Source organism: Colletotrichum siamense (genome assembly GCF_013390195.1).
Source record: "Colletotrichum siamense strain Cg363 chromosome Unknown KSG_Cg363_contig02, whole genome shotgun sequence".
In the NCBI taxonomy this organism is placed as follows: Eukaryota; Fungi; Ascomycota; class Sordariomycetes; order Glomerellales; family Glomerellaceae; genus Colletotrichum; species Colletotrichum siamense.
Window position 1 is genome coordinate 2,449,861 of NW_023501015.1, and position 22,542 is coordinate 2,472,402.

Below are 22,542 nucleotides of genomic sequence, written 5' to 3' on the forward strand. Positions count from 1 at the left end.
GCCATTTTGTGATTTAGGGCCATTCAGGGCCATTCCATCGAGAGGGAATGCGTGTCCCGTCCGCCAAAGGACGCAGCTTCGTCCAATGGCAGCCCCCAAATCGATTGGCTGGCTCCCGGGGACTGGATTCGCGTAAAGTGCGGGTTGGTCTGGAAGGGAGGGATACCGTGTCGGTTGGTGCATAGGTGGCATTTATTTCGTGTGTCCAGCAAGGGGGCGCTCCTACGCTCCTCCAGCTGGGTACGCTCCATGGCTTCTACCTTGTTGCTTGCTCTGCCACTGCCTGCCTGCCTCGACGGATACCTGGCCCTTGCCTTAGATGCTCCCGATTTAGCAGGGCCTCACCAAAAAATTCCCCCGTCATCCAATTGCCCAGGTCCATATTAATTGGATGATTCCCTTTCAGCTGTCCACTTCTCGAGGTCCTTCTTCCTTCAGCAACCCCTTCACGATCTTGTTGATGAGGAGCTGGACATCCCGTAGCCCCAGGAGCACACCATTCACTTTTGTTTGAGGTGCGGCTTCATTTGGCTCTGTGGTCCTTTCTTACCGTCTTCTCCAGTCCGGAGAATTTCAGGTTCCTACTTTTATTTTTACACTTTGAGTCTTGACTCGTCCGATCCTTAACGCGGAAAGCTCAGAGCTCCTGTTCCTGTTCTTGGAGCTTGACTCTCTCGCCTTCCCTACCACACACCCCCTAAACCGCGTTCGTCGAGACCTCTGGTCTCTCCGGCTTTTCCAGTCAGTAGGTCACCCTTCCACTGCATTCCTGCCCTCTTCAGCCCTTCCGTTTGCTGACCTTGCCTTTGCGCAGTCATGGCTGCCGAGAAGACAGTGATCGCGTCCGGCGCAGACGTCGGCGATGGCGTCAGACGAAGAGCCGCCCCCCAGGGCCAGTCAGTTCCCGTAACGGCTGCCCCTGAGACCGATGACAAGAAGAAGTACGCCAAGAAGGTAATTGGCCCCTGTTTCGAGCCTGTTCTTTGTCCATACGAGAGAGCTCCGTGCTGACGACACAACCCCCCAGCAAACATCATTTTTCGACGAGTGGGAGGTAGTCATTGCTCCTCTCATCTTCACGGCCGTCGCAATCTTCACCCGACTCTGGAAGATTGGCATTAGCGATATTGTCACTTGGGACGAGGCGCATTTTGGCAAGTTCGGAAGCCACTACATCAAGCATGAATACTACTTCGACGTCCACCCGCCCCTGGGCAAGATGCTCGTTGGTCTGTCTGGAGTTCTCGCTGGCTACAATGGATCTTTCGAGTTCAAGTCTGGCGAGAAGTACCCCGAGGATGTGAACTACACCTTCATGAGAGCTTTCAACGCTTTCTTCGGCATTGTCTGCATTCCCATGGCCTACTTCACTGCTCGCGAATTGAAGCTGAGACGCCCCGCCGTCTGGCTCGTCACCCTTATGGTCTTGTGCGAGAACTCCTACACCACCATCAGCCGCTTCATCCTCCTCGACTCGATGCTGCTTTGCGGAACTTTCGCCACAGTCCTCTGCTGGTCCAAGTTCCACAGCCAGCGCCACAACTCCTTCGAGCCCGAATGGTTCTTCTGGCTGTTCATGACGGGTCTTAGCATTGGCTGTGTCTGCAGTGTCAAGCTCGTCGGCCTCTTCGTCACTTCCCTCGTTGGTCTCTACACCATTGAGGACCTCTGGAACAAGTTCGGCGATGTTCGCATGCCCGTCACTACCCTCGGCGCACATGTCGCTACTCGCGTCGTCGGCCTCATCATCCTCCCGTTCCTGGTTTACATGCTCACTTTTGCCATGCACTTCGCCATTCTCGACCACACCGGCCCTGGCGATGCGCAGATGAGCTCCCTCTTTCAGGCTAACCTCAAGGGCACCGAGGTCGGCAAGAACAGCCCTCTTGAGATTGCTTACGGATCTCGCGCCACAATCAAGAACATGGGCTACGGAGGTGGTCTGCTTCACTCCCACGTCCAGACCTACCCCGAGGGTTCCGGCCAGCAGCAGGTCACTTGCTACCACCACAAGGATGCCAACAACGACTGGTTCTTCTACCCCAACCGCCACGACGAGGACTACGACGCGGAGGCTCCCGTCCGCTTCATTGGCGACGGCAGCACCATCCGCCTGATCCACGCCCAGACTGGTCGCAACCTCCACTCTCACGAGATCGCCGCCCCCATCACCAAGGCCGACAAGGAGGTCTCCTCCTACGGCAACCTGACCATTGGAGATGACAAGGACCACTGGCAGGTCGAGGTCGTTCGCGATGTTGCCTCTCGCGACCGCAGCCGCATCCGCACTCTCACGACCGCATTCCGTCTCAGACACCCGGTCCTTGGCTGCTACCTTCGCGCTGGAAATGTGAACCTGCCTCAGTGGGGTTTCAAGCAGATCGAGGTTACCTGCACCAAGACCAACAACCCCAAGGACACTTACACCCACTGGAACGTCGAGGCTCACTGGAACGACAAGCGTAAGTGCTCATCAATGCAGACTACGATACAGCCCTTGCTAACATAAACCTAGTGCCCCCCGCCGACGCCGGTTCCTACAAGTCTCCCTTCCTCCACGACTTCATCCACCTCAACGTCGCCATGATGACCTCCAACAACGCCCTGGTCCCCGACCCCGATAAACAGGACGACCTCGCTTCCCAGTGGTGGCAGTGGCCCATCCTGCACGTCGGTCTGCGCATGTGCGGCTGGGACGATAGCATCGTCAAGTACTTCCTGCTCGGCAACCCCCTCGTCTACTGGGGTAGCACAGCCGGCCTGGGAGTCTTCGGCCTCGTCGTCCTCTGGTATCTCGTCCGCTGGCAGCGTGGCTACAGCGACCTGAACGAGAAGGAGCTCGACCAGATCCACTATGCGGGAGTCTACCCCGTTGTCGGTTGGGTCCTGCACTACCTCCCCTTCATCGTCATGGCTCGTGTCACCTACGTCCACCACTACTACCCGGCGCTCTACTTTGCCATCCTCACCTTCGGCTTCCTGGCTGACTGGTTCCTCCGCAACAAGCAGCAGGCCATCCAGTACGGCGTCTACGGAGCGCTGTACGCGGCTGTCATTGGTCTCTACATATTCTTCAGCCCCATCTGCTTCGGCATGACGGGCCCCAACAAGCAGTACAGCTACATGAAGTGGTTCGATACCTGGAGGATGTCTGACTAAAGCACTCTTGGAGGTAATCTACGGTGGAGGTTTCTTCTATCAAAACGCTCCATGGATGGACCCTGTACTTGAAAGGGTGAAAACAAACTTCCATTTTCCCCACCCAACTCTATGTAAGGACATGGGCGATGATGAGCGCATCGACGTAAAGATATACATGTTGAGATAGGGAGAGATGAAGAGGAGGTAGACGGCGGAAAGAGACTTCCGTACATAATGCAACATGAACTGTTTCCTTGCTTCCATTGAGGATAGTCCGCTTTGCTTGCGTACGTGAACGTGTATTAAAATTATAGTAATAGTACAATGATGGACGAACAGAGAAGTCACTTGGGGGGTTTGCAAAAAAACTCATACTTGCTGATGACCTGACCTTGGGTATCACTGTCCTTCCCGTGTACGATTTTGTTTTCTTCTCTTGCGGCCCTATCTAACAACAGCCGCCGCCGGATCCCTTGCTTGCATCGCCCCCTAGCCTGACCTGCCTGTTGCCGCCGGCGCTGGGTCCTTTGACGCCGGATCGTCTGTCATTAAGGTCGTATTTGCCGGCCTGGATGTTGTTGTATATCCTCTCGGCAACTCTCATAAAAGCCTTTTCGACATTCTCGCCGCTTTTGGCACTCGTCTCGACGTACTCAAACACGCCATTCTTCTTGGCCCAGTCCTCGGCCTCCTCGCGAGTGACTTCGCGCTTGTTGTCGGCCTCCTGGGTCAAATCGGCCTTGTTGCCGACCAAGATCACGACGATGTCGGGCTCGGCGATCTGGCGCAGGTCGTTGAGCCAGTCGGTGACGTGCTGGAAGGTCTGCTTCCGGGACAGGTCGAAGACGAGGAGGGCGCCGCTGGCGCCGCGGAAGTAGGAGCGAGTAACGGATTTGTACGTCTCCTGGCCGGCCGTGTCCCACAGACTGAGCTTCATGTGCTTCTGCGGGGCGTCGGGGTCGACGGGTTCGGGTGCCAGACGAGGGGGCTCGGGCAGGCCGTTCGAAACCGAATCATCTGTTTTGTTGGTCTTCTGGGAGGAGGGGCGGGCGAGGGGCGGCGCGGGCTGGGTTTTCGGGGGGCCCACGGGGACGATGCGGGAGCCGAACTCGACGCCGATTGTCACGTCGTGGTGCGGGGAGAAGCGTCCCTCGCAGAGACGGATGGTGAGGCTGGACTTGCCGCAGCCCGAGTCGCCAATGCAGACGAGCTTAGCGATATAATCCCATGGTGGAGACGACATGGCCCTTTGCAATGATGCGTGTGCGGGTAGGGTCGAAGGGTTCGGGAGCGAAGAAGGAGGGGGTGGAAGAATGGTGATGTCGTCCGTGTGAGATGTAGGGGGTGAGCTCTGTTGCCCGCGAGACCGGGCTTTGCTGATGGTTCGGAGGGGATGGATGGGCGTTGTTTCGTTGGTTGGTCTGATGTCGGGAAAGCTTCAGAGGCCGTTGTAGCTATCGGGTGGTTTGTCGGAGCACGTGTTCAGAAAAGGCCTGGCTGGCAGGCTGACAAGGGGTTGAGAGCGGGAGCGGGTTTGAAAATGTTCCACGGCTGTCGTCTGTTCTCGTTGATGCTGGTCTCCCGTCTCTCCACGAGGAAACGTGAGGGTGTAGCTGCCGGCTTAGGTCTACTTCGGGGCAGCTTCGAGGAAACAGAGTACCCAAGAAAGATATTCTGGTTGCAAAGTTCGTGGAGGATGGCGTTCCAATGGTGAATGAAATGGCGAGGTATGTATCACGCTGGATGATGTTTAAGACGGGCCCCTGTCACAGGCTAGCCAGAAGACGACAGAGCCCCAATTAAAAGGTGGACCGATGAGGGAATGGATTGCGGCAGGGATGAGCATGGTGTTATCAGTGACGCAAGTGCAGGGCGATAAGGAGAAGCAAGAGGGCGGCAAGGGCAACGGGTGGTGGCTGGCAGGAACCAAGCCGACCGTCGACGTCTACCCGCTAGGTGCGGTGCAAAGGAGTGGCAGCGGACTCAGCAGTCAGTTGACGATGGTAGGCTGGCCATGACTGAATGGAATGACTCGGGATGCGGGCTGGGCGGGTTGCTGTGTCTCACGCCGGGACAGGTCAGTGCCATGCAGCAGCAGCAATAGCGATAGCAACAGCAGCAGCAATAGCATCAACAAAAGGGGCAGCCCGGCATCGCTCAAGAACCCGAGAAGAAACGGCAACAGGTGCCACAAAGCTGACCGTGATGGACCTGAGGCTGATTCAAACGGTCAAAGACTGCGCGAGTCCTCTTCTTTGCATTGCGCCTTTGTTTGACTTTTAGTTGGATCTCTGATGCAAGTCAACCTGCATGCAACTTTACCTTGAAGGATACCTTTCCCTCCCTCCTCCACTTACCACCGGTTTTCGGGATTCCCAGCCGGGAAGGTCATGCTATGCCATGTACGGTACTTGTTGTGGTAAGTAAGCAGTCAAGCAGGAGGAGCCTGGGAGATGCTTTTGATGGTGCAAATGAGGCGGACGCAGAACTAGGGACTACCTTATGCAGTAAAGCGGTCCACAGCCGTCTGCGCTGCGCTGCGCAATGCGCCAGACGTGCCGCCTTATCGCCATCGACAAGTCCGATAAGTGCCGGCGGTGGGTGTCTCCCACGTCCCCTCCGCTGGAAACCCATGTTTTGAGTGGCTGGATTGTTAGCGAGAAAGGTACCCGTGGGCGGTGTTGGGTGTCGTGTGCTACCTGAGTGCCACTGTCCAGGCTGCATCAGCGCCCGCGCTGCCTAACGATCCAACTAGCCCGCCTGAGGTGGGCTGCTTGCCTTGCCCATCCATGTTCCCCCATGTACTCCTTCCCTCACCGGTCCACTCATTCACCTGCTTGGGTACTTCGGCTCGTCCTGCACCGCATGACCTCCGATTCATCTCTCCCGACACCATGGTGCGGATGCCCTTCTCACGAGCACCCCGGCCTTGTTTTCCATAATCTTTCTTGGAGGTCACTGATCTCGGTGCACGAGACGTCGTCTGCCCGAAAATTCGCTGCCCTTGCGGCGTATTCTGTTTGCGTATACCATTAGCTTCTCCGCCCGGCACCTCAAACATTCCTCCCGTTAACTCTGTCCGTCATCGTCATTCTCCAACCTTCGATACCCGGCCTTATTTACCCATCGTCCCGCGTTCCGACCGATCCAAGAGCACGCGAAAATACTCTGAGGGGACGAGGTCCTCGCTAACCGCAGCACCATGTTCTCGGAATGTACGTCCTCCGTCCACCGCTCATTCTCTGCCATGCGGTGAACTAACAAGGTCCTCCTCAGATGCGTCCAGGTTCCTGGCGCAGTCACAGTCGCGGCTCTCCAACTTCGCAGGCCAGCAGCCCGAAGGCAACGAAAACCCACCACGACACCCGAACGACTGGTCATCATCACGGCCTCCACGAAATGGCGGGCGCTCGTTTCTTGGCAGAGGCTACGCTGGAAACCCTTACCAACCGGGTGGCTCCCGCTTCGGGCAGTTAGGCTTCGCCTCCCGCATGTCCGCCGCCCAGGATGCGCCGCTGTTCCACAGCACGCTCGATGAGTACATGGAGGAAGACGACGAGGACGAGAGGGATCGTGAAGCAGCGGATATGGCCGCCCTGCACATGTCACGGCGCGTGGCTGCCGCGAGCAAAATGGCAGAGAGCTCTGAGACGGAACCGGACGCAAGCCGCGGCTCGCTGGAACAGAGCAGCGAAACACCCGGACCGAGGTATCAGGATAGAGGGCTGAGGAGAGGTATTCGCAGCAGCTGGAATGGGGCTAGGAGTTTCGGTGGGAGGAATCGCGGACGGGACGTCATAGACGAAGAAGCAGAGGACATTCCCCGCGAGGACTCCGACCGAACGTCGGACACCAATCCTAAGATGGTGGATATCGGACTAGACTCTCAGATCCAGGACGACGACCCATCTGCCTCTTTGCTGAACGAGGCAGTGACAGACTCAAGCCCGGCCCCGTTTCAGAAGTTCCAGCCTCGATCCGGGGATCGTAAAGTCCAGCTTAGGAGGGAAGCTACGCAGGAAGACGAGTTCGATGAGGCGCGTAGGGTCAGTTCTGATGACGAGACGCTGCCGGCCACCGTGCCTCTCATCGAGGGGGAAATCTTCAAGTACGACTCCTTTTTCGCATGGATATTCCTGATCGCGGTGGCTGGCTTGGTATCTACATTTGTGCTTGTCTGGCTTCACACCGGCACACCTAAGAAGGGCTGGGGCGACACCATCTACACGACATTACAAACATCTTTCCACATGCTGGCCGTCGATACGCTTATCTCCATCATCGTATCACTCGTATGGCTCGCGGCGCTGCGATCATTCGCCCGACCACTTGCGATGCTGATCCTCGTTGCGGTGCCCATCATCATGTTCTCTTTCTCTTTGTACCCTTTCATCTCCAGCTACGAGGGCTCAACACACGGAGCGAGCTTCCAAGACAGGGCCATGCGATGGGCTGCCCTGGTTCCTGCCATATCAGCGTTTGTCTGGGTCTACACGGCTTACAAGGGCCGTCACGCGATCCGGCAAGCTGTCGAAATTCTCGAGTTCTCGACTAGGATCCTTGCCGCCAACCAGGCTTTGATGCTCCTTGGTTTCGCTTGCCTTGCCGTCATCGTGGTCTGGACGTGGGTTTGGATGTGGATGTTTTCGAGGATCTTCTTGGGCGGATACTTCTCGAGGAGACTGGCCAGGTTCATCATCAGCGTCTCTAGCTGGTGGCTCGGGATTTGGTTCGTCCTGATGTACATGTGGACCATTGGGGTGATCAACTCAGTGCAGAGAGCGACGACGGCTGCGACGGTATCTCAATGGTATTTCCACCGCAACGCTGCGCCTGCCCCGACGTCGAAGGAGATTGTGACGGCGGCGTTCAACCACGCTTCTACGACCATCTTTGGAAGTATCTGCGAGTCAACGCTGCTGGCGCTGCTGATCCGGGCGCCTCTTCTTGTGCTGCCTCGCAGGTTTGCTAACATCCTCCAACATGTTGCTGCCATGTGGATCCCGACCCCCATCGCAGCGCTCACGAATCCGATGACCATTACCTACGGTGCGATCCATTCGCAGAACTTGCACACGGCTGCTCGAGGGTTGAGCCAGATGGACTTCATCTCGCCGCAGCGGCCGACCACGACCCTGACACCGCAAGTGTTCAGCTCGCGGCGGTCCAGCCACTCTCCTCTACTTCCGTACCGGTTAGCGAAGATGCTGCTGTACGCGACGCGGTTCATTATGGCCACGGGGCTCGGTTTTGCGGGCTGGGTTATCACGGCAAAGCAGGTCAGGATCGCGCTGCCGGACGGCATGGGAGTGCGAGGGTCGGCGTACGCATACGTGGTTGGTCTTGTTGCCAGTTTCATTGGCTTTTCGGTTATGGGCGCAATGGAAGGTATTCTCAGCGGCATCCTGGACGCGGTAGTCATTTGCTACGGCAGCGAGCGGCGGATGGCCAGCGGAGGGGGCGCCTACTGCATGGAGGCGGCCTACCTATTTGGGGAGCGGAATAGGCGGGACGAACGGGGCCTGCCTTGATATATTGATTATTTGCTTTCGGTATCGAGAAGATTGTATAGCTGCCAGGATGCGGAACGCAGTTTTGCCCATGCAGCGTGTTAGATGGTATAGATTGTCTGGATGCAGACACTGATGCTTGGCTTTTCAGTTTGGCGCTTTGGACCTTTAGCTCATGCTCAATCAACCCCGAGGTTCATTCACTACGTTATGCAAGAAAATCTGTCGTTGTCGGAAAGTGCCAAGCTCGACAATAGGGCTTGTGAGTGGTGGAAGGCGAAGAACAATGTGACTGCGCCACGACGTACTCGCAACGGGTAACCAGCAAACGCCCGGCGGATTAGTTGTGTGACAGCGGAGGATGTCTTGGCATGGCGGGCGGAGCATGATCGTAGCATGCCGGGTAGGTATGTCTTGCCGTACATAAGGTACTCTACAATGTTTCCCGAGCGGGCCCAGGGGTGGTTTATCGGGCGGTAAAAAAGAACCGTAGCAGCACCACGACGCGGAAATGTGATGTGCACCGCCACGCGGGAAGAATACTTGTGGATGGGATGGCGGTCTGTCATCTGGGCATGTTGCCTGGCGCGTGGACTTTGGGACATCGCCACAGCCACTGGCCACTGTCGTCAGAGCTTCTAGAGGGATCTGGACGAGACCGTGGGAGCACCAGCCACAGTTTTCAGCTTGTTGGCTAAGATTCCTTGTACGTTCAGTTTGTATTTTGCCTCTCGCCCCTCTAGGCTGAGCTATCGCGATATGCAAAGACAAGCAGGCAGACAGGCAGCACCAGCGACTGCGAGTGTGATGACACTGGAGCTTGGCATTGGCTGGAGGTTGTCGGAGGGGTTCAAACTCGTGGATCCCCGCGGTGGGGGGCATGGCCTGTGCGAGACGTTTCCAGTCGAGCTTTTGGGGGAGCATGCAGCAGGGTTCCTGCGATGACGTATTCTGCCGGTATCTCCTCTGCGGGAGACCGCATGCGAGATACATGGGCGAGACTTGCGGTTTCGTGCCGGCTCTCCGGCGTCCCGGGTCGCAGTGGGAAGCAGCAGCAGCAGCAGCAGCAGCAGCAGCAGATGCCCAGGCGAGTTTACCTGCAAGCGAAGGGGCCAGCTAAAGCAGTCGGGTCACTGGGAGAGGGAGGGGCAGTAGAGAGCTCCAGGCTGGTGCAGTGTCGTGGCGGCGGGGCGGGTAGGTAAGGTTCCCAGCAGCGAAAGAGGGGCTATGCTATTTCGCAGCATCTCGCATCACGTCCGTCGCAGCGGAGTGAGGCAGCCAAGACTCGGTCGCAGCTCAAGCAAAAGCCCAGAGGGAAAATGAGCGGGGATAGAGAGCGGCCCCAATCACGTACAGAGCGCGAGCGATGGAAGGCATATGGTGACGGGGACGCTGGTTTCTTTCGCTGCCGAGAACAGGACCCCTACAGCTCCATCCATCACCGTGTCTCCCGACTTTCCGTTCCAAAAGTTGCTAGGTGCTGTTTTGTTTGGTTTCCACCGAATCCAGTCGGGCCAAATCAAATCAAATCAGTCAGAATAGCAGGCGAAAGCTAAGGAGGTGTGCTGTGAGCCACAGCCTCATCGCCTCCTTCCAGGGCTCCCTCCCTCCCTACCTACCTGTATGGAAGGTCCATATCATAAAAGAACCTTAGACCGGCTGCCGCGGAGGGGCGCCATTGGTTCGTGTCCATACGTAGGCACTATCCCGTACAAGCCACGAGGGTACCGATCTACCTGGACCTTAACTGCGTTTAAAACTGAAGACGTAATCCCGGTCTCCCGCGCCAGCTCAAATACCCAACCTATTGCGCCTCCATTACACACCTGACACTTGACACCCCGTCCTCTTTTTCCCTCTTTCCCATCCAAAACCAAAAAAGAACCCTTCTTTAAGCCTTTGGTTCCTCCCCCGAAAGCTTAAAGCTCGCCTCCAACTTTTCTTCCCGCCCGCGACATCAGACTTCCATCCTCGACCTCATACACACACATACAATCACAGACGACACATCGCAGTCGCAAACCAAAAGCCTTCAGTACACATGTCCGACAACTTCGCTCCCCCGCCCGGCCCCCCGCCTCCCAAGGCCCCAGAAGTCCCTCCCGGCTGGACCGCCCGCTGGAACGACCAGTACAAAGAATGGTTCGTCCCCAATCCCCTCGAATGAAGCAAATCACACCAAACTAACCCCGCGCCTGCCACCCACCAGGTTCTACGTAAACCTCCACACAAAGCAGTCCCAATGGGAAAAGCCCACCGAACCAGCCCTGCCCCCTCCTCCTCCCCCGGACGGTGAGCACCCAGACGGCCCTCCCCCGGGCTACGCCCCGAGACCGGGCGACGGCCCCGCGCCACACCCCGTCGACGCGAAGCCGAACCCCTACGAGAACCACAGCTCGACCCCGCAACCACCAGGCGCCGGCGGCGCCGGCGGCCCCTCCAACGCCATGTCCGAAGACGAGCGCCTCGCCCGCCAGCTCCAGGCCGAGGAGGACCAGCGCAACCGCGGCTCCCACTCCCCCATGCCCCCCGGCTACGGCCTGCAGCAACAGCAGCACCAGCAGTCGCAGTCCCCCTTCCCCGAGCAGCTGCCCCCGCGCGTGCAGGAGCGCGGCAAGAGCGGCGGCTTCCTCGGCAAGCTGCTGGGCAAGACCAAGACCGGGAGCAGCAGCCAGGGACAGTACGGCGGCGCCGGAGGCTACCCGCCCCAGCAGCCGCAGTATGGGGGATACCCCCAACAAGGGTACCCGCCCCAGCAGGGAGGATACTATCCCCCTCAGCAGGGCGGCTACTACCCCCCGCAACAGCCGCAATACGGAGGCTACGGCGGCGGCGGGTACCCGATGCAGCAGCAGGGCTACGGGGGTTACGGCCGCGGACAGGCAATGGCCGGCGGCAAGAGGCCCGGCGGCGGCGGTATGGGCATGGCTGGTGGTCTGGCGCTTGGTGCCGGCGCCGGTCTGCTCGGTGGCGCGCTGCTTGCGGACCACATCAATGACGAGCAGCACGAGGCGTACGCTGAGGGATACAGTAAGTTCCAGCCCCTTCACGCTTCTGAGAACCAGTTGCTGACGATGGTGTAGATGACGGTAATAACAATGATGATTTCGGCGGCGGTGATGACTTTGGCGGAGACGATTTTGGTGGTGACTTTTAAGAGACCAGAGTGGTGTCTCTGTGGATGAATTGGTGGGCCTTTGGGATACAGAAATCTTGCATGGTAATAGCTTGGTTTCCTTGATGACTCTGATATGAGATGGCTGGCATAGTTCTATGTTCATATGTTCATAATATGTTGCATGTTTTTCCGTCCTGGGTCAAATAATCTTACCCATAGGCGGAATCTGCACGGTTTTTCAAAGTCAGCGACATAATATGTCATGGACCTAGATCCAGAGCCCATTGACCAGTCGATCGAATTGCCAGCGTGGCCGCCAGGGCGGTCCCCAGATCAGAGGACCAATCTCAGTTCAAGATCCATAGGTATCAATATATGAAGGAAATACTCTTAACCCATCTCTTTGTTACTGTTGCCAGCATGTTCGGACGCCTTGCAGTCTTCCCCTAATAACCTCCCCTCCCCTCTCCGTATAGTAGACCACTACCTCCGCCCGCCCTTGTCCTTCTTGCCACTACCGCCGCCGCCGCCGCCGCTCGACGGAGCAGGCGCAGGACCCTCGCTCTTCTTCTCACCGCCAGATCCCGCAAGGAAGGCGGCCATGTCGAAGTTGCCCATAGGGTTCGCACCCGGCTGACCGCCTCCGCCGCCAAGGAGGGAGTTCATGGGGTTACTCTTCTGGCGTTCTTCGAACTCGGCGCGCATCTCGGGGTCCACTGCAGGTTTGCCTCCATTAGTGATTTCTGTCCGTGAAGATATGGCATCAATTGGGCGTGAACGTACTGTTGTCCATTAGGTAGGGCATGCCGATGAAGATTCCCATGCTGACGAGACCCAGGAGGATCATAGGGTTCTTGAGGATAGTGAAGACGGAGACTGCGGTTGTTTTCGCACGGTTAGCCTTTTTTCTTTGCTTTCTTCGGGGGAAATTTGAGAGAAAACGTACATTTGCTCCTCTCGACAAAGTAGTTCTTGCCGCCGAGGACCCGCACCTCGAAGCCCTTGGCGCCGTTCTCGAACTCCCTGGAGGCGTACACCTCGCCCTTGTTGTCCCAGTCGTTGCCGCGGTACGTCTCCCACGCGGCGAGGGTGCCGTCCTCGGCGACGTCGAGGCGCAGGGGCGCGAAGGCGTGCGTCGCGCAGTGGACATCGACGAGGTAGGACCCGGGCGCCGTGACGTTGTTGAAGACGAAGGTGTTTTGTACCGAGAGCGGCGCGGTGAAGGAGGCGCCGAGGGCGGAGAGGCTCGCGCGGGTCGAGGGCGGGAGGGTGTACGGGTTCGGGAGGGCCGGGGAGGACGGGATCTGGAGGGTCAGGGAGGCGGCGAGCGCTGTCGGGAGGTAGAGGAGGGATTGGAGGCGCATTTTGGCGGGGTTTTGGCGGTGATGCGGTGGGAGGTTCTTCGGGTTGTTTGCTGCTTTTTCGTAGGGCGTTGGTATAGAGTGACGGAAGAAGAGTAGAACTTAAAAAGTCGCGAGGAGGTTAGAGGAGGGGCAGCGGTTCGCAAGGCCGGAGGAGGAGGGGGGAGGGGTTTCTGAGGTTGAAGTCGGAGGTGCAGGTGGAAAGGCGGACGAGGATTGAAGCTTGAGGATGTATGTTGGATGGGACCCCAGCGAGTAGGGGGTGTGTGGTGGTGGTGGGTACCCTTGCTTCCTGGGGAATGAACGGTGGCCAATCACGACGATCCCGTGGCTTTTTTCATCGTCGTCTATCGCGGGCTGGACTTTCACATTCTTGCAAGCTTGTGTGCTTGTGTCTTTTGGAGAACGGTGGAGGGTGAGCTAACGCCCGTCGATCGCTGTCTATTTACCGCAAGCTCTAGCTTGAGGATTTCCTGCTTGGATATGGCGGGAATTTTGTGGCGTCGCGGCGGGTAGATTGTCAAATGCCTGCGGGGCCTTAGTTGCTACAGGAAGTGAGTTGCCACGCCCGGGAGTCTCCCCTCTGGCTTGTTCCCCCTTCACTCAGAACATGTGTCTATGGCGACGCGACGATGAGGTGTCTATGGCGACGACAATCATGTTTCAAGAGGGAGAATTTCTCCTGTTTATCCTTGTTACAAAGAATGCGGAATGGTGCCATGTTTCAAACGACAGAGATTACGTTGCTTTTTCTACGGGTATTCTTCATACAATTCATCCAGTACAACAACGTTGGGTATCCAAAATATTCCCCTTTTGCCTTCGCAGGAGGCACGCTATGCTTCGCCTTTTTGGTGTTAGGGCATCACACCTACGGCGCCAAGGGTGCGTCGTCCTTCTTCGTCTCCGCGGCGTCCGCAACCTTGCCGTCCTTGGTGGCCGCCGCTGCGTTCTTGAAGGACTGCTCAAAGTCGGCAATGATGTCGTCAATGTGCTCTGTGCCGACCGAGATGCGGATGAGGTCCTGCGGAGCGGATTGTTAGCACTGACATCGTTGGCGTTTGCAGCATTTAACGACTTACCTCGCTGACACCGGAGGTGACCTTCTCCTCGTCGGAGAGCTGCTCGTGGGTGGTCGTCCAGGGGCTGCGGGGTGTCAGTCATTACCTTCCATGGTAAGTATCGCGGGATAGCAACTCACTGGATAGCCAATGTCTTGGAGTCGCCGACGTTGGCCAGGTTCGAAATCAGCTTGAACCCGTCGACAACCTGGCTACCGGCGCTGCCGCCGCCCTTGACGCCGAAGCTGAGAACACCGCCGAAACCGCGCTTGAGGTACTTCTTGGCTGTCTCGTGGTACGGGTGGCTCTCGAGACCCGGGTACGAGACCCAGCTGACGTACTGGCTGGCCTCGAGCCACTTGGCGAGGGCGAGGGCGTTCTGCGCGTGGCGCTCGGCGCGGAGGGACAGCGTCTCGATGCCGATGATGAGCTGCTGGGCGGCGAAGGGGTTCAGTGAGGCGCCGAGGTCGCGCAGGATCTCGACGCGGGCGCGGATGATGAAGGTAATGGGGCCAAAGGTCTCCCAGAACTTGAGGCCGTGGTAGCCGTCCGAGGGCTCCGTCATCTGCGGGAAGCGGCCGTTGTCCCACTTGAACTTGCCGCTGTCGACGATGACGCCGCCGATGGTGGTGCCGTGGCCGCCGATCCACTTGGTGGCGGAGTGGACGACGATGTCGGCGCCGTGCTCGATGGGCCGGATGAAGTAGCCTCCCGCGCCAAAGGTGTTGTCGACCTTTGCATCGCCATTTTAGTTCTCTGGACTCTTTCGCAAAGAGGGTTATAACTTACAATCACGGGAACGCCCTTCTCGTGCGCAACCTTGGCGATCGCCTCCAGGTCGGGAACGTTGTACTTGGGGTTTCCGATGCTCTCGACGTAGACGGCCTTGGTCTTCTCGTCGATCGCGGCGGCAATGTCCTCGACACGGTCACCGTCGACGAACTTTGTGTGGATGCCGAGGCGCGGGAGGAAGACCTTGAACTGGTTGTAGGTGCCGCCGTAGAGGAGGGAGGTAGAGACGATGTTGTCGCCGGCGTGGGCGAGAGCGTTGATTGCGATGAACTGCGCGGCCTGTCCTGAAGAAGTGGCCAGGGCGGCAACACCACCCTCGAGGGCCGCGATGCGCTTCTCGAAGACATCGACGGTGGGCTGGGGAAGGGGAATGTCAGAGCGGTCGTCACTGGGACTAGAACAGGAACAAGGCGCGACGTACGTTCATGATACGGCTATAGATGTTGCCAAACTCCTTGAGGCCGAAGAGCCTCGCGCCGTGGGCGGAGTCATTGAAAGTAAAGCTCTACATTGCAATTGACGTTAGCTATGCGAAGCTTCACGGACCTTCTCGTCGGGGGGGTTACGAACAGTTGTCGCGTAGATTGGGACCGCGCGCGAGTTGGTCGCGGGATCCGGCTCCTGGCTGTGTGTAGTTCGTCCGTCAGTATCGATAGCTCCAGAGCTTAAACATCAGGTAGCTCAGTCTGCAGGGAAGACATCGACGTACCCCGCATGGAGCTGGAGAGTCTCAAAGTTCTTGCTCAATTCGTCGGCCATGGTTGCTTCTGTTCTGTGAAGGGTGTGGAAGGATGAGTACGTAGGAGGAGGGGAAGAGAAACTTTCTGGCACCAGTGTGTCTCGTTAAAAAAGCAATGGCGGCAGCTTTTCAGAGACACGACAGGGCCGGCAACGGAGACATGACCAGAGGAACGAGAGACGGGGGACCGATTACCCGAATAGACTGGGAGGGCTGGGCTACGATGATGCCATTGAGGGGAGATCACACCATAGGTCGGTCTGTTTACATACAATATTGACCTCTACTGATGAATCTTCTATCTCTTTGCGCAAGAGGGAATGACATGGGGTCCTTCACACCCCTTGTCGGACCCTCCAATTGCTGCTCTTTTCCCAGACGAGGTAGCAGCCGGTAGCTTGGGTGCCCCATCAGAGCTCAACCATTGCTTGGGAAAAATCAATTGGTCATTCGCTGCTGTCGCAATTGGGGTGTGCTGGGCGCAACGAAAAAGTATCCCGCGCAAAGGCGAGCGTGATGTTGAACTGGCGCCGATTTAGGCAAAGGCCTGTGGGGTTTGGCCAGAGCACGCAATCGACGCTCAAATGTCACTTTGCGGGGCAGAAGGCAGGGGTCGCGCTCCCACTGAGGGGCTTTCGCCCACACGCTGGAGAAAGTTTGGGTTTGCTCACCGGCCGCGGAGGTCCTCGTGGTTGGTGAGCGTGGCTGACCGAGCTGTTCATGCAGATTGTATTCGGAAGAGCGAGGTCAGATCTGGTCATTGTGGCTTTCTTACGTGGGAGTACGAGAGCATGATGCGGTCCGATGTTTGCATATGAGCGCGTCGTGTCTTTTTGCGGCTCGTTCCGCCTGAGGGCTTCTGGAGGCTGAGCGAACCGGCGACTTGACAACGATCGTGTCCGGTCACCGGCTACCGCAGTGGACCCACGATGCCGCGATGCGGTTGTCGGTCGGTGGCTCGGTGGGTGTTGTCGTGGAAGAACGCCTCCCCACAATAGCTTCCTAGCCTGCCCCGAGTTCCTCCAGTGGGAATTGATGTTCTGTTCCGGCGGAAATAATGCAGAGTATTTGTTGGGTCACCGGGGTTTGGCTTCGCATTGCCTTCGTGTTTAAGTCTTAGGATGAGGTCTCTGCAGTAGGGCTGATTCAAGACACGTCTTCGAGTCGGGCGATTATGCACGGAGACAAGGTATGACAGGTCTGGGGGGAAAAGAACAGCTGACACCGATCCCCTGAAGTAGGCTATCAGGGTAACTCACAAGAGAACGTTCTCCTGAACGATCTACGCGCTGCCCGGCGATGATGCTTGCGAGGCATGAGAATGTAGACAACGTCAATAACGTGCATTGGTGTTCGTCCACTCAGCCACCGGTGGTCGGGATTCTTCCAAGCGCCCCCACAAGCCCACCGTTGCACTGCAGATGGGTCTGCAGCAACAGACCGGCCAATTAGGCTTGGGTCATTGCAATAGCCGCTGGGTACCCTGTCCGGTTGTTGAAGTTGGTCCTTACAGCATCATTTATTTGACGACAGTTAGAAGACATGTTAAAAGAAGTTCGCAACTTTTACACAGTAGATGTGGCAACAGACGACAAATTAGTCATCTGATGGCCTTGGCTAGCACTGGCCACGGCCAACACATATCCAGGCTCGGAAAATGGGAAGGAATGAATACAGGCCGGAGCCAGAATAGTAATAATAGCATCTACGTCCTTGTCGAATCGATAGCCAACCCAAAAAAAAAAAACCAAATATATCCGGTCCGCACGTAATTTTCCCAATACAGTGTCGTGCTGTGACACATAAAGTTTGTTCTCCTGAACCCCAATCCGAGTGAAGCCCGTCATCTAGACAAGGCTCACTTCACTAAATCCCGGGCCGTAGATGCGCTTCTGATCGGTTTCCCAAATTTGCTTGCGATCGCTCTTCCGGTCCCACGATGGCATCCTCTTTGCTCTGATCAGCTCGACGGACGCCTCACGCCTGGCCTCTGCCAGGGCGACGTGATTAAACTTGAAGGAGTCTGAGTAGTACTTTACGCAGACTCCTTCATTTGAGGAGGGGGGCCAGCGGCGGTGGGCTTGCGGAACCCCGACTTGAAGACGTCCTTGACCAGCAGCAGCGCGGTGACGGACCACAGGGCGAACTGGAGGGAAGCGAGGACGGTGTCGGCACGGGCAGCGGCGCAGACGGCTCCACGGCAGAAGAGAAGCTTGCTAAGGAAGACGGCGAGGGCGATGAAGCCGGCGAAGTAGAACAGAACGTTCAGGAGCTCGAACGCAACGGCGCCCCAGGGGTGAGAAGCTGCCGCACATGTTAGTTTGAATGTGACACCCTTTTTCTGTATAAGTGAACTTTACCTCTAGGAGCGAACTTGGGGACAACCTCGAGGTAGGCGATCGAAATGAAAGACCAGAGAGGGACGAAGACCAGGAAGTTGATCTGAGAGGGCGACGATGTCATCGTGTCCATGTTGTACCAGTTGGCGACTGCACGCACACAGTCAGCTCTTTTAGTTCCAGCCACAACCGCCACCACTGTTCCAGCACATACCATAGGCCGAGAGACCCAGAATCACCAACGAGAAGACACCCTGAACAATTCGGAAAGGAAGAATGAGACCCATCTTGTCGGTATTCGTTATCGTTTCGTTGAAGTAGAGTCGTAGGTATCGTTAGGAAAAGGGTAGTAGAGAAAGAAGGGAAAGATAAAAATGGTATAGTTATAAAATCTAAGCTGCCCCCAGTGCGCTGTTCAAGAAGAGAAGTAGGTTGTATGAAGTAGAGAGAATGTGTGGAAACGGTCAAGCGGGAAAAGCACCAAGAAAAGGCAACGCAGCATGAAAGAGGGGAAATCAGTTATGCTTTTGTATGGACAGGCAGTCCCATCTTGCTCCCTGTCTGGGTGTTTGAGAGGCGGGACATGTAGTCGCGGCTCTAGTCATCACTGGACGCCCAAGAGTCGGGTTCTCGCTGGGCAATGCACGGCCTGAGACTTTTGAAATGCATCTGAAACGGGACTCCCCTGGACCGTCGCCATGCACTGCGAGAGAACGAGATGGTGTGTAGCAGGGTTCCCAGGCTAGCGCCGGCAGCCAATCCTGCTGCAGGAAGCAACAGAGCCTCCCTTCGAGGGCCGGACTACGGCTTGGCGCGAGGCACTTGGTTGGATGGCTGGTCTTGAAGAGGTGCTCGCAGGCCTCGTGGCGGACTCGTACGTGGTATCGTAACCTCCGTATCCACGTAGTGTATCTGGGTTACACTACCGTTTTTTGATGGAGACGTGCGCAACACGCTTACAACCCACACATGTCGGACGACAAGAGCAGCACCTCTGACTTTTTTGGCGGGGATCATCGGCGATGCGAGGACGCGATGCGGCGCAAGAGCGGCTACGTCTGCATACGGAGTAGAGGAGACGATGTGCAGCAAGGGCGATATTGGGCTGGCCAAAAGCGTCAGCAAGGAAGCCAAATTAACCTTGCATGGCCTGTTCGTGAATTGCTTGCGCCTTCTTCGCAGAAGTAGTTCGTTTCTCTTGCCATACTTTGCATCGGCAGCACACTCCGCGATGGTGTGCTGCGGATGAAGGACCGCGAACTTGGGGCGGATTCAGAGGGCTGAAGCGAGTGATGTTCAGATTGAGAAACGCAGGCAGCGAGAGAGATTCCCATCCCAGAGACAGAGGCAGGCTGCAAGTGTGTACGCAGTAAGGTAGTGCTGTCTGCATTCTGCACGCTAGGGCGCCAGAATGGTATCCTCGTCGGTCGGAGGGTTTGAAGCTGAAGACCAGCGAGTCTCAAGATGCCAAGCATGATTCGTCCGGGACCCAGCATGTGTCACCGAACTTTCGACGACAACCATCTCGTATTGTGGGCGTTGAAACAAACAAGACTAGCAGAGGATACTGGTGATCTCGAGATAAGGCAGTAGGTCACGCTTGCGACGGCGAGGTGCAAGTACAAACTCGACCAAGGTAAGGTGTGTTAGGGGAAGAAATGTCCGAACGGGCCATGTTTCCTCGCTGCCAGGTCCACCCCCCTTTGGCCAAGGGCCTAAAGGAAGCGGATTCGCAGAGGCGGGCGGGTTGTGGGCTGTCATGGAACCCTGTCAGGCGCGTCCGGGGCAGCAGGGAAGAAGCCAAGACAAACATGCGAAGAGGGTGGAAGGCGACGAAGCAATCGAAGGGGCCTGCCTGTTGGCGACGCAATAGCTCCGAGGATTCAGGAGATGCTGCTTAGTTGCTGCCCCGGTGTGTGTTTGGTGGTTTGGTGGGATCGTCGCCCCAACGCACGGCGGACGTTACACCGCCAAGGGTGCCGCCCAAGTTTCCCACGCTCGCTTCTGCCCGCTGCTTCTTAAAAAAGCTTTTGAGACGCCGCACAAGACTCCCAGTCTCAGTCCGATACTCAGATCGCCAAGGAACCTCCCTCGACGTCGATTCTGCTTCCCTTTTTGCTTGGCTGGCTTCTTCCGCTGCTTACACATACCACACACTGGCTAGAGCCTCCTTTCTGACTCCCTTCCAAGACCATTCCCCAGCCGTGTCACGACTCGTTGCAACAGCGGCTCTGTCTGCCGACTTGGCCAGCCCCGACATTGCGACTCTGCCAAAGCTTCGCCTCACCATTCAACATGTCAAACGGTCTTGGGAATTGCTTAGCATGCACGCTCTCCGCCCATCGTCCACCCCTGATGCCAATTGTATGGGGTTTCTCAACCGATGCGCAGAAGTATTGGCATTCCTCGGACTTGCTCTCCAAGGTCTTGGCCGCTGCCGGAGCGTCCACTTCTGCCACCCGTAGAGCCTCAACGCAGCACTCGACCTCTTGGCACCTGGTCTAGAGTCTGCCTTGCTGCTGCAGTTGCCGCAGCGAAGTCTTTGTGATGCATTGCAGACGAGTGGGTTTGGTCTGCCCAGAACTGCGTCGTGCTCATGTTGCCAACCGAAAAGAGCCCAGCTCGATATCCGAAAAAGTTTCGCGAAGTATGCCATTACCTGCTTCCACCGTTTCAATATCACCTGAATCGGAGCAACACGCAAAAGGAAACGAGAAAAGCTTCCACGGAGATTTACCGCTACCGCATACCATACGTACGCAGTACTATGGCAGCCCTGGCCTGGCAAGGCCAACCGTCAGCCTGACATGTCTGGCTTTTCCCACCAGGTCCCTCCCTTCTTTGGCACGGGACCCCGACTCTGGGTGTTTCCGACTTTTGGCAGAAAACTGGCCGGCCGAAGAGAACAGCTGGCCTACGCTGTGTCATCCCGAGGCGCTCACGAGTCATCCCAGGCCTGAGGCTCAGAGCGTATGCTTCAATACCTATCACTTCCTGATCAGACGCTATCCAAAACGCAGACACTTGTCTACTGTTTCTCCTTCGCCGTTGTACCCGCTGTCGACGTATCACAGCCATCTGTCGCCGCTGATAGTCCACGTCGGCGCGAAGTCGGCACAGCCTACAAGAGTGCTGCTGCTCCCGTTTGAGGTTGCTGCTGATGGCGCAGTCGTGGATCGCTCCATGTATATGAAGAGCTGTCGCGTCCGCGGGCGATGACGACTCTGATGAGGACGTCGTTTTGTTGTCGTTTGGCACTTGTGCATGACTGTCAAAGTCACGCATCACGGCATACTTTTTCCAGCCGACTTATCCATTGATGAGCCAAGCAGCTCTAATTCGGTTTGGACGAAGATGAAGAACGTGGCCAATCGGTGCAGCCATGTGTCGGCCAGCCAAAGGTGAATTAGGCTATTGGCTGAAAAGCGAGCGCAAATCAGCATCCAGAATGTGCCTCAACATGAACATCATCTTCCGTGCATTCCATCCGGAGGACAGCCAATAATCAGCCGCAAGCCACTTTCAACAACATTCAAATGGCCTTCACGAGACGCAGATCAAGCCGCACGCGCACCGTCAAGGCGGGATCGAGGCAGGTGGAGCCCGGCCTTTTCGGTCTGTTCGGGTACGGCGTCCAATGGCCTCCGCCCGGAACCAGACAGGTGAACTTGGCCGGCATGACGGGCTGCGTCTGGCATGTGACAGGCGACGCTAGTCAGTGAGTGCTTCTTAGAGAGCTACCGCGGCACTGTTAGCGCATGTAGGTTGGCTTGATCTCGTCATGGAGATTTGGTCAGTGAGGTTCAGTGTTCTGGGCATGGGAATTTTCGCATGCACCGACATCAATGCCGTGAGAGATGGCAAAGTTGAGAATTCGGCTTCGTCGGCCGAGGTGTTGAGTAAACGGGATTTGGACAAGCCCGACGAACGGAGACGGACAAGACGGACGCGCAGGCGGGGATCGGCTTGTCACAATCTCTCGTTAAATGACGGCTCCCCATTTATTGGCGGTGCGGCCCCGCCAAATGCGAATATCCGCGATGGTCGTTATTCAGCTCCCTGCGACGTTGTATTCGATAATGCGATATTAACCCATTAAAGTGCACGGGGACGCGATAGCTGTAACGCCCAGCTCCTGTGCAAGGCAGCCTGTGTTGTGATAATTGAAGTAATGGGCTGTAGTGGATCGCCTCAAACATCTCTTCCAGTCTTCGAGAAAATGTCCTGCATATCAAGATGCTTTCCACTGCATACCAACGCGCATGTACAGACCCAACAGCAGCGCGTCAACCCACGTGGACACTTCACTGTGAGGTCATCACGGGTCGCCGTCCCCATTTTTTCTGAATGTCCGACCCAGCACCCCAGCTACAGCTCCCAGTGCCTCCGCTGCGGCCTGCCAGCCCCCCGTGCTCTCCCCCAGCGCTCCAGCACCCCCGCAAGCCACAAGAGGTCCAGCGCCCCCCTTGGCGGAATCCTGC

General features: G+C 57.0%; 6 protein-coding genes across 6 annotated transcripts; 2 read left to right on the forward strand and 4 right to left on the reverse strand.

Moving 5' to 3' along the window:
- Positions 1-816: 816 nt before the first annotated feature.
- PMT2 (Dolichyl-phosphate-mannose--protein mannosyltransferase 2) lies at positions 817-3,159 on the forward strand (the record flags this gene model as incomplete). Its single annotated transcript, XM_036634486.1, has 3 exons — positions 817-954; positions 1,028-2,462; positions 2,516-3,159. The coding sequence occupies 3 exons, from the start codon at positions 817-819 to the stop codon at positions 3,157-3,159; spliced, it is 2,217 nt and encodes a 738-aa protein (XP_036499132.1).
- A 430-nt stretch (positions 3,160-3,589) lies between these two features.
- Positions 3,590-4,384, reverse strand: RABB1B (Ras-related protein RABB1b; the record flags this gene model as incomplete). The annotated part of the gene is made up of 1 exon (XM_036634487.1): positions 3,590-4,384. One exon carries the CDS (start codon positions 4,382-4,384, stop codon positions 3,590-3,592), a length of 795 nt encoding a protein of 264 aa, XP_036499137.1.
- Positions 4,385-10,692: 6,308 nt separating this feature from the next.
- Positions 10,693-11,808, forward strand: CGCS363_v002639 (uncharacterized protein; the record flags this gene model as incomplete). The annotated part of the gene is made up of 3 exons (XM_036634488.1): positions 10,693-10,793; positions 10,861-11,681; positions 11,735-11,808. 3 exons carry the CDS (start codon positions 10,693-10,695, stop codon positions 11,806-11,808), a joined length of 996 nt encoding a protein of 331 aa, XP_036499136.1.
- A 444-nt stretch (positions 11,809-12,252) lies between these two features.
- emc7 (ER membrane protein complex subunit 7) lies at positions 12,253-13,133 on the reverse strand (the record flags this gene model as incomplete). The annotated part of the gene is made up of 3 exons (XM_036634489.1): positions 12,253-12,485; positions 12,553-12,645; positions 12,716-13,133. The coding sequence occupies 3 exons, from the start codon at positions 13,131-13,133 to the stop codon at positions 12,253-12,255; spliced, it is 744 nt and encodes a 247-aa protein (XP_036500049.1).
- Positions 13,134-14,001: 868 nt separating this feature from the next.
- On the reverse strand, positions 14,002-15,742 carry cysD-2 (Homocysteine synthase; the record flags this gene model as incomplete). Its single annotated transcript, XM_036634490.1, has 7 exons — positions 14,002-14,154; positions 14,213-14,276; positions 14,332-14,924; positions 14,981-15,340; positions 15,405-15,488; positions 15,554-15,608; positions 15,693-15,742. The coding sequence occupies 7 exons, from the start codon at positions 15,740-15,742 to the stop codon at positions 14,002-14,004; spliced, it is 1,359 nt and encodes a 452-aa protein (XP_036500050.1).
- A 2,015-nt stretch (positions 15,743-17,757) lies between these two features.
- Positions 17,758-18,348, reverse strand: CGCS363_v002642 (uncharacterized protein; the record flags this gene model as incomplete). Its single annotated transcript, XM_036634491.1, has 3 exons — positions 17,758-18,026; positions 18,083-18,211; positions 18,276-18,348. 3 exons carry the CDS (start codon positions 18,346-18,348, stop codon positions 17,758-17,760), a joined length of 471 nt encoding a protein of 156 aa, XP_036500047.1.
- Between the last annotated feature and the right edge of the window lie 4,194 nt (positions 18,349-22,542).